The sequence below is a fragment of the Plectrocnemia conspersa genome, unplaced genomic scaffold, assembly GCF_051122295.1.
Source record: "Plectrocnemia conspersa isolate PC_06_02 unplaced genomic scaffold, ASM5112229v1 ptg000013l, whole genome shotgun sequence".
Taxonomy (NCBI): domain Eukaryota; kingdom Metazoa; phylum Arthropoda; class Insecta; order Trichoptera; family Polycentropodidae; genus Plectrocnemia; species Plectrocnemia conspersa.
In genome coordinates, this window is record NW_028277177.1 from 30,546,301 (window position 1) to 30,557,303 (window position 11,003).

The 11,003-nt window shown below is 28.5% G+C and overlaps 1 protein-coding gene across 1 annotated transcript; it reads left to right on the forward strand.

Annotated features, from left to right (window-relative positions):
* The first annotated feature begins 2,979 nt into the window (after positions 1-2,979).
* LOC148227840 (luciferin sulfotransferase-like) lies at positions 2,980-9,097 on the forward strand. The gene is made up of 4 exons (XM_088201150.1): positions 2,980-3,457; positions 7,937-8,205; positions 8,264-8,417; positions 8,474-9,097. Exons 1-4 carry the CDS (start codon positions 3,259-3,261, stop codon positions 8,833-8,835), a joined length of 984 nt encoding a protein of 327 aa, XP_088057276.1. The 5' UTR covers positions 2,980-3,258; the 3' UTR covers positions 8,836-9,097.
* The last annotated feature ends 1,906 nt before the right edge of the window (positions 9,098-11,003 follow it).

The window sequence follows — 11,003 nt, forward strand, 5'->3', positions numbered from 1 at the left end:
CGGTTAAAATTAAATTTTAGATTTGTATATTTAATAAATAAATATTTTTAATAAAATTGTATTTTTTAATTTTATTATTTTATTATCATAATTATTAATAGTATTTTAAATTGAAAACATTAAAAAAATAGTGGCTCTAAGCAATTAATTTAATGACATATTTATTGTTCTCTTTGTTAGGATTGGTTAATTTTTGTATGTGAGGTTTGGATTTGAACAGCAAATGAACGTTTCGCAACTGTCAAATTGAGTTTCATAGGCATTTTAGAACACCATATATTTTCACTAGCGCATATCAATAAAATAATATTTTTGCTAGTAGAAATATATATCTACTGGTGAAATATATTTGGACTTCAGTAGTAAAAATATAATTAAAATATAAAATAATCGGTGGCATCTATAAATAATAGCTATTATTTGTATAATTAATTTATAATCAAGATAATTTAATATCACTTTGAAGCTAGTCACTTTGGTGTTTATTAATAGTGTTTTTTTATTAAATAAAAATTAATGTTTCTTGTAGGGACCCGAACCCATAGCCTCTGGGTTACCAGTCTAGCCATTCCGACCTTTTGTACAAATATTGTAATGTTAAACTGTTAAATACAAGTCGAATGAATCATAATAAAAACAGGTGCAATACAAATATTGAGAATCTCTGATTTGGTAAAAAAATAATATAATGAAAGCTGGACAATATAAAACGAAATATAATAATTAAAAAGTTAACGAAATAAACTGTTTAGAACTCCTGATTTTATTTTCAAAATTAAATATGATTAAAATAATATTAATAATGTAAATTAAGAATTTAACTCCTAATGCGAAGAGTTAAATTTAAAGAATATTCTATTCAAGAATACAGTCTTATTAAAAATACTATAAACTTCTAGAAACCACCCTCGGTACCATAACTAACTTTATCCTTTTATAAATATTATGATAACCGTTTAAAATATAGTGTCTGAAATATATCGAAGATTGAGTGGAACTCTTGAGGATTCAAGCTGACTGCTCGGCTGGACCAAATCGAAAGATCGAAGTGAAAGTGGTGCTTTTCTCAAGGGTCGTCTTGGTTGATTAGGTGTAGCTTCGCTTGGTACAAGTTTTGGCTAAACTTTCGTTTATTTAATTCATTATTTCACATTTTGGTAAAATATTTATAAGCAAAATTATAGTTTTCATATATATGTCTTTCGTGTGAGCATCGAAAGGCAAATTTAACAATTTTTTATAGCACTATTTTGAATAACCTGAAGTGATTTTGATTTAAACTTACTTATAAATCACAAACGCAAAACATATATATTATATATGTTAGATGACTATGCATATTTATATTAGTAGTCTATCATTAGCATACAGTTGAATCGTTCCTGCATTTTTTTCATAGGGTTAAATCAATTATGTATAGATTAAATAATAATGTTCCCAATATAGAACCTTGTGGAATTCCACACTTTGCGTTGTGTGCCATTTATTACAACTACTTGTTGTCCATTATTTAAATAGCTTTTTAATAAAAATTTGGTAAATATATTTTTTTTGTTTTACGTGGAAAGAATCGCTTCACCATTTCACATTGAGTGATGCAATTCTATTGCATCATTATACGTCAAGTGGTAAAGAGAAAAACGTTAGATAAGTGTGACTATACCATGACAACTCAGAAGCAAGATGCAACGGGTAATTGACTTGCAAACGACACCATTTTCATTGGAATCTCTCGTTTAAACTCTAAAATTAGAAATTTCATTTTCCGGTTTAATCCTACCTTTTTAGATTTGTATTGTTATTTTGTGAAGACGGGTGTATTACCATGAGATACGACATATCTCATACTAAAATTATCATAGTATTTTTACTAGGAGCGTTGCGAAACAATTCTTTCATTTTCGGCGTAGCATCTAATCAATTAAACACTTTTTGAAGCTGTGTTTACAATCTGTCGATGCTCAACATGTTTAAGCTGCGAGCTACAGAGAACCCTGGAGTATCGCGATCGCGTCCTATATTCTTATAGCCGCCGCCAGGATGTCAGCGCTCGAGAATGCTCCTATTACATTGGGAACAAATAATTAAAGAAACCCCTGAAGAAAAACAACGAATATAAAAATGTTTTCGACAAAAATTACAATAGCCCCTTCCTAAAAATACAATTGAAAAATAATTTCTTTTCTATTTCAACACACATCAGTTAATAGAAAATTAAATAACGGAGCAATTATTAAATTAATACTATGTTATAGTCTTCTAACCATGACGAGCGTTAAAAGTAGAAAATATTTTTTTGCTTGAACTGTCAATTTTATTTTATTTATCAATTATTGCTTTATATTCATAATATATGATATGTACTTAAAAAATAAAAAAAATCTCAATAAAAGACTAAGCTATTGTTTTTCATTTGCTAAATATGCTAAATAGATTGAGACATTTATCTAACTAGTAAGTATATAATTATTTAATATCTTTGGTTTAACCAATATTTACAATCATACGAGAATTCTTTAAGCCTAGTAATTATTCTTTCAATGACAGTCGTAAATGTAAATCATGCTACACGCTAGTTAAAAATAACTGTTCTTTGGAATGATAAGTTGTCTATTAAGTATCGTTCGATTATATATAAACAATTTCCAAAAATATTGGAAGCCTTGGGTGGTCCCTAGAGTAGATATATTTATTTTTTGATTTAAAACTACATATATATATAATATTAATATCTTAATTAAAGGGATAAATATTTTGAATATAACAAAAATATATACTAATGTATAATCCTTTATTTTTAGAAGTTTTATTTTCATATAAAATATTTCTAAAAAAACACACCTTGGTGAACCATACATAGCTCTAAGTTATTTTATCTTCTTGTATTGAAATATATTCTTTTAAAATGTGATTAATATTTTTATTAAAAATATATATTTCTTTGCGATCTGAATGGTTGAACATCTCTATCGATCCGATGAATACACAATATTCACTTTTGCGCTAAATCGCCCATACGTTGTGGCGTTGCAATGACCGACTCGAAAGTGCAGTATCTTAAAAACGAAAGTGGTAGTGCCCTCAGTGCAGTTTCCTGTTTCGTGTTTATGTGCATCTCAGAGAAATGGCGTGAAAGTCGCATTTAAAAGTTGACTCCGTTCGGCTCGTTTCATTTGTCGAGTGAAAACCGCGGTGCAAAGAAGTCCAAAATTTGATTGTGTCCAAAGTGTCCCAGGAAATAAAAAAAAAATAAATAAAATGAAGTCACTGGAATACATCGACTTGACTGGAAACGAGGCTGAAAAGTTCGACAGGTTCTTTAACAAACAGGATAGCATGATAGAAGTGAATCCAGGCAGGGTCATCCTTCCGACACTCTTCAAAACCATTGGAGATGAAATCCACCAGTTGCCCATTTTTGAGAGTGACGTATGGATGTGTTCTTTTCCAAGAACAGGTATTTATTAATCATGAAACTTGGCAATTCCGAAACGGTACTAGCTTTACCCATATAATTATTATTATTAGATAGTTTAGACATTAGTAGAAAGCCTTCCAAACCTTCCAAATTTTTTGAGTGTATGCGAAGTACAATAATATCGCACAATTAATACAAATTTAACCTCTTATTATTATCATTAGTTTATTGAAATTTATTGATAAAAGATAATATATATATGTATATACCTACTAATTCATTTAAACTTGCTAAGCATTAGACATAAAAGTTAAATTACCTAATACGAATCAAAGTCACTCTTCAATTTTTATTTTTGGAATTCCATCATTTACCAATAATAATTAAAAAACTGTAATTGATATATGTGGATATACTTAAGTATATTAAAAGCGTTATTTTCGATCATAGTAGTGCATTGGAAAAGAGTTCAATTAAATATTTTACAGTGTAAAATTGTTTTCAGTAAAAATATTCTCCCAAATATTATATATATAATATTAAAAAGAAATTCATTTATTATTTTTTAAGAGAGTGAAAGTTTTTTGAATCATAATAAGCTTATAAAATAATTTTACCTATATATAATGAAAAAAAATATTATCTACCTTTGTAATCAGCATTTTTCTACTATTAATCCTTTAAACGGTATCGCCGTACATGTACGGTAGTCGATCTTTCACTGTTTTGAGCTACTATGTTTACATATATAACTAAAGAAATAATAAATAGCAAACATTATATTTATATGATGTTTTTTTAATTGGTTTAATGTAAATATATTTTTTATTGAAAATTATATTTAAAAATTAAATGAACATAATAAAAATATTTTATAATAATTTAATAAAAAATATTGAGAGCCTCTGAAATAATAGAAAAAAATCCACTAAAGCCGAATAATATATAAAAAAATATGTAAAATAAATTACTGAAATTTAGTAATAGAAGTGTTAAAATAAATTATTAAGAAATACATAACAAATCAAGAAAATATAACGTTGAGAATCACTGATATTTTAATATTAACTATAAATGAAATATAAAATAATAATAAATTATAGAAAAATACGTAAAATTAACTAGCTCCCAGGCTTATAATAACAAGTTAGTGTGTATAAATCACTACTTAAATGGTGAATATATTATGATAGACTGCATAATTAATAACGCAAATATTATAAGAATTTATGTATATTAATAAATAAAATTGCAATTATGTAATAAATTGTGAAAAACTAAGCATAATAGTGTTGTGAGTGCAAATGGAGTAACTAAATCGTTGCAAAAATGCATATCGACACGATTAATTGTCTCTCATGTACCGTCTATATGTATATAAATAATTATATACTTTTGGAAGGCTTGAAACGCTTTGTATTAACTTAATACGTTATAACCGATAATTATTTACAACTATGTATTGTACAGTAAAAAACTAAAAGTCTAAAGTCTAGGAATTGTTATTAACTATTTTATTAATTATAAATTATTTTATAAGTTGAATCACCGCTTTTTATAGTATAATTTTTATTATCATTTGAGTGCTTTATGGTCTTTGATTTATTACTAATATTATCTTTACGTTCCATTAAATGCATAATTTATATATTGCTAGAGAATATACATATATACAAAACTTAGTTTATAACTATTTTAATAAATATCATATATCGTATATTATAACCAATAAATAAAAGTTATTTCTTGTACTACTTTGTGTCACTACTTCTATCAATCTTATTGGCAAAACATATTCTACTGTATAATTTTTATTTGTGTTTTAAAATATCGGTAGAAAATTGTATTTCATCTGAAATACAATAAAATAATTTTATTAGATTGTTTCTAAATTAAATATTCATATAAACATAATAATAATTATCTAAAAGGGGTTTTTGATTTATGTTTTATGATTAATTTTAAATGATATATATTTGTCTTGCGAATGTTAATAGTGTGAGCCCATAGTTACTAATGCGAAACTTCACTTTCTACATTATGATGACCTTACTTTTATTAAATAAGCACGATTTTTCTTTTTACAATCTTGGGCTTTCAAGCAAATCGAGTAATATCTAATGTGTATTGAGATACATAAAATCTAAATTTTAATGAATAATATACAATGAGTTAGAAATATTCTTTGTCGTTTTTTCCTCATTGATAGCGATAAACTACATTTTCACTTGATTGGTTTTATTTTTTAACTCTTCTTGGCAGTGGCGTAGCTATGGGGGGGCGGAGGGGGCGGGCCGCACTTGCTTGGGGGCGGCATATTCGCGATGGAATCGTCTTGTGTGGTTCTTAACCCTGAATAAACTAAAATTTATGTAAATCTACGAATACCAAGAGCTTAACAATAATCAATTTATTATTTTAAGAAATGCTGATTTTATGACCCTGCAAAAAATGTATGGGGGGGGGGCGGCAATTTTAAGGATTGCCCCGGGTGGCACACACCATAGCTACGCCACTGCTTCTTGTACGTCGCAAACTTTAGCACTTATTTTTTTATTTATTTGTTATTCATATATGAAATATATTTATTATTTTTATTAATTTATTTAGCTTAATAGCTAATCTTTACATCTAACAAATTTAGTAAACATATATAAAAATATATAAAAAATACATAACAGAAAGAAAAAATAAAAATATACAATAATAAAGTCTTAATATTATAATTTATTTCTATATGTACGAAGGTGTTTTTTTATTCCATTTATGAAACCCGTTATATTTTTGCTGTTTCGGATTTCTCTTGGAAGACTATTATATAAATCAAAACCTCCGTACATAATTCCCCTAGCCGTACTCGTTTTCTTATACTTAATTATCTTTAAATTTTCTCTATTTCTAGTATTATATTTATGTACATCTTTATTTCTTATTAAATAATTATTAAAATATTTTGGTAACATATTATTTTCTAACTTATATATAAATACTAAAACATTCATACTCAATATTTCTTGAACATTCAACCATTCTAATATATCAATCATACTTTTACAATTAGTTAATCTATTTTTATTTAAGATTACTCTCATTGCCCTATTTTGTAATTTTTGCAACATTTGTTTGTCTAATTTATTTAAAATATTTAATAGTGTTGCACAATAATTAAAATGGGGCAATATTATACTATTGTAAATTATTTTTTTTGTATTTATACTTAATATATTTCTTAATCTAGATAATAAACCTATTTTTCTACTAATTTTTTTTAATATGTAATTACAATGTTCTTTAAAATTTAATTTTGTATCAACAATTACTCCTAAATATTTTATATTATCCACTATTTCTATACTAGAGTTATTTATTACTATTTTGGTACTATTATCTAACACATTTTTATAATTAATAAACATACATTTAGTTTTATTCTCATTTAATTTAAGTACATTATTCTTTAACCATATTTCTAATATACTTAATTCATTATTTAAATTATTTACAATTTCTTTAATGTTATCACCTATGCAATACATTAATGTGTCATCCGCAAATAGATGAATTTTACATTTTTTCACGTTATTAACTATATCATTAATATACAAAACAAATAACAATGGTCCCAATTTAGACCCTTGTGGTACTCCATAAGACACTAATTTCTCTTCAGAATATACATTATTTATTTTAACTTTTTGTTTTCTTTTATATAAGTAATTATTAAACCATCTTAAAACTATATCACTTATACCTATACTCTCCAATTTCTTTAACATTATTTTTCTGTCTATTGTTTCGAAGGCTCTCTTATGTCTTATAAAATAACTTATTCTAACTCTTTTTGATTAGTATAAGTGTACATGTTCGCCCGAACTATTATATATTGTCCCAGATAGCGTATGGGCGTACATGTACGCCCATACGCCTTATTGTTTTTAATTTTAAATAAAATATTATAACTTATTTTTTTATAAATACTACAATTTTAATGATTTTTACTTATCATTGATAAATATCAATGACACGTGAAAATCATTAAAATTGTATCCTATATTTTTACTAGGAAAAAACAATTTAGAAAGAAAAAATGTTTGTGCAAAACCTTTCGACGTTTAGTATAAAGAAATTTTAACAGCAAATTTAAGGCAACGTCGAGTGTTTCCTATGGCAGGAACAATAAGAACAAAGTTAGGAAGCAATTTAAAATACGAAACTTATAAAATATATATTTTAAAAATTTCAGTTAATGGTTACTTCACGATACATTATTTCATTTTATTAAAAGATTAAATATGATTTGATTTATTGTTGATGAATAAAATTCTGAGAACTACCGATTTTCTTTAAATTATGAAACACATAACATGTTTTTTTCACAGCATAAAATTAAGTCACTCCCAAGATGTGTATGCAAAAAAATTAACTCACTAACCACAGGATTAAAATTGTTTCATCCATAGTCCAGTACTCGTAGTCTTATTACAGTGAAGTTTTCAATTAGTTTATAATCATTTTTAGGATCCACTTGGGCGCAAGAAATGGTATGGCTCATTGGAAACGATCTTAATTACGAAAAAGCCAAGCTCCTGCAGCAGATTCGTTGCCCTTTGGTCGAACTAACAGCCATCATCCAAGACCACTACCCAGACTTCCACAAGAAATCCATAGAAGGAACGTCAGTGGATCTGGTTAAAAATATTCCACATCCAAGATACGTCAGGAGTCATCTACCGTGGGGACTTTTACCCTCAAACTTCTTAAAAGAAGACGGCACAGTCAGACCCAAGGTGATTAAATCGAAATCATTGTTAATCAAAAATATATTAACATGTTTTTATTTTACAGATTGTCTATACTATCCGAAACCCAAAAGACTTGTGCGTGTCATTCTATCATTATTGCTTATTAGTTCATAACTTGAACGGTACTTTTGAAGAGTTCTGTGAATTTTTCTTGGAAGGAAGGGTTCCGTTTGGTCAAATTTGGCATCATTTTATGGGTAAGATTTTTTTGTTCCGTTTTAATAGAAAGCATATTTATTTGTGATTAATTCAGGTTTCTGGAAGAGAAGAAACGACCCAAACGTGCTGTGTTTGAAGTATGAAGACATGAAAAAAGATCTCGCATCTGTAATCCGACAGACTGCTTCTTTCTTGGGGAAAAGTATGAGCGACGAAGAAGTGGAAACTTTGAAGGAGTATCTGTCTTTCGACAACATGAGGAGCAACAAAGCTGTAAATCTGGAGCCGATTCTCGAGACGACGAAGGGAAAAGATTTTTTGGAAAAGACCGACCTGAGATTTATCAGGAAAGGGCAGAACGGCGATTGGAAGAATTACATGTCAGAAGAGATGGCAAAAAGATTCGACGAATGGACGGAAGAGAATTTGAAAGACACTGAATTAAGTTTTAATTAGCATCTGTATATTTAGACTTCAGATGAACGCAGTGAAAAGTCATCTGTAATGTAATTTGATAATGATGTTTAGTAGAATCTTCTCGTTGATAATAGTCAATCTAGAAAATATACGAATGCTCTAAAATATTGTTGATACCGTGAGTGTTTGGGCTGGGTTATGTTATTCTATTTTTAGTCTCATAATATTTAATAACAAAAATATACACATTAAGGTGAAAATAACACATGTTAAAAATATAAATATATTGTTTGTTGAAAAATTTGGTTTTACTTTAAAAAAATATATAAATATTATTTAAAAATAATATATTAACAACTTGTGTAATTAATTGTTATTCTCCCACCACTTATTTTATTCTGTATGACCTTTTAAATTGCTGTATAAAAAGCAGGCTTAAAAGTTATTTTTGTATGCAGACCCAGCATTTCACTCTTAAGGATCCCGGACGATCAATCGTTACGTGATTGACGGTTTCGAATGATGAGCGATTGACGCTGCATCAATCACTATGACTCATTGGGTTTGTTGCGCCGTCATAGGAAGTCGTATTGAATCTTTCAAAGTTTTTTGATACAATCCCGGGATATCTGGGACGGTTGATAACCCTGATTCTAGTACCTGCCAATCTGTCAAGATGATTTCGGACGCAGATATGGCATTTGTTGCAATTACTCTTGCGGTTTCTACTTACTCTACTAAAAAAATCAGACGATGGTACAAATTGAGGTACCGCTTCACTCAAGAGCATTTGCAACCAATTGTACAAGAAACTGAGCCCGATGATTATTCAAAATCTTCGAATAGACCAAGAATCATTTGATACATTATTGGAGAAAAATATTGAAAAACAAGACACCGATATGCATCAGGCTGTTCCTGCTAGGCAAATGCTCTCTATAACAATAAGATACTTAGTAATTGGTATGAATTTGCTCCTCGTATCTTGGAAATGATAATAATGGAAACGTGTGAGGCTATATTCCAAAAATTCAAAGAGAACATTAATTTTATTAATTTATTTAGCTAATATAGCTAGTTGTTTATACACTAAAGATATAATACATATAAAACATATCGTGGCGCTAGTTCAGCTGAGAATATTGCTGCTGTAAGTGAAAGTGTGTCCGAAGAGCAGTCAGCGTTCTCAGCTTTTGAACTTGCAACTATACCCGTATAAAATTCAGATAATACAAGAACCCAGAGACTATGGACAGTGAAGAATTTACGCAGATTACGCAGGGTGTTGATACTGATCTTTCAAAGAAAATCTTCTTCTCTGATGAGGCACATTTCCATCTCTGGCTATGTTAATTAGCAAAATTATTGAAACGATATCGAAGATATTGATGTGGAAGATATGCGGTTTTATCAAACGTTTGAAAAGTTCCCAGATCATATTATTTCACGTTTTGGTGACTTTGATGATCAACTAGCTGCCAAGATCATGCGATTTAAAACAGTTGGATTTTTATGTGAGGTTAAACTATAAATCGTAATTGTAAAGCGAAATTAATTTTATTTTGTTTTAATTATATTATATTATTATAGAACGGAATAGACTAGTAGCTCTGAGCCTCGGCAGTGGCATTTGAATTTTTATTTATAAAAAAAATGCACTATTACGATGTGGCGGCGTTCTGACAGTTCCCAGTGCTGCCACACCACCGCTCAACTTGAGAAGCGGGTGTTTTTAACAACTGGCAACATTCATTCTCTCTCTCTCTCTCTCGCCATGGCCAAAGATTAGCACGCAGCGTCCCCGCCAGCTCTCAAAAAACGGTCGTTTTATTAAATAGCCATCAGAACCTACATGCGCTACAATAAAATAAAACAGCCCCAGCTGCAATGACATCTATTGGTAATAAATTATATTACACATGATTATTTATAATTATTAATATAGATATCACCGATTCCCAGACTTTCAGCCTACTTACTTACTTAATACTTGCAGTCCGTCCAAGACATGAACCCTCAACGTCACAGTATTGGTGAGAAAATATAATAGGGTGACCATGTGAAATTACAAGTGCAATTCATTTTAATTAAAAAACATGAGAGCAGTTTTGGTATCACTCTCCAGGTTGAATATCTGTTTAATATAATATTTTTAAAAATACCAATAAAATATTACAGGAATTGTTTTATTGATAATAAAATTACAC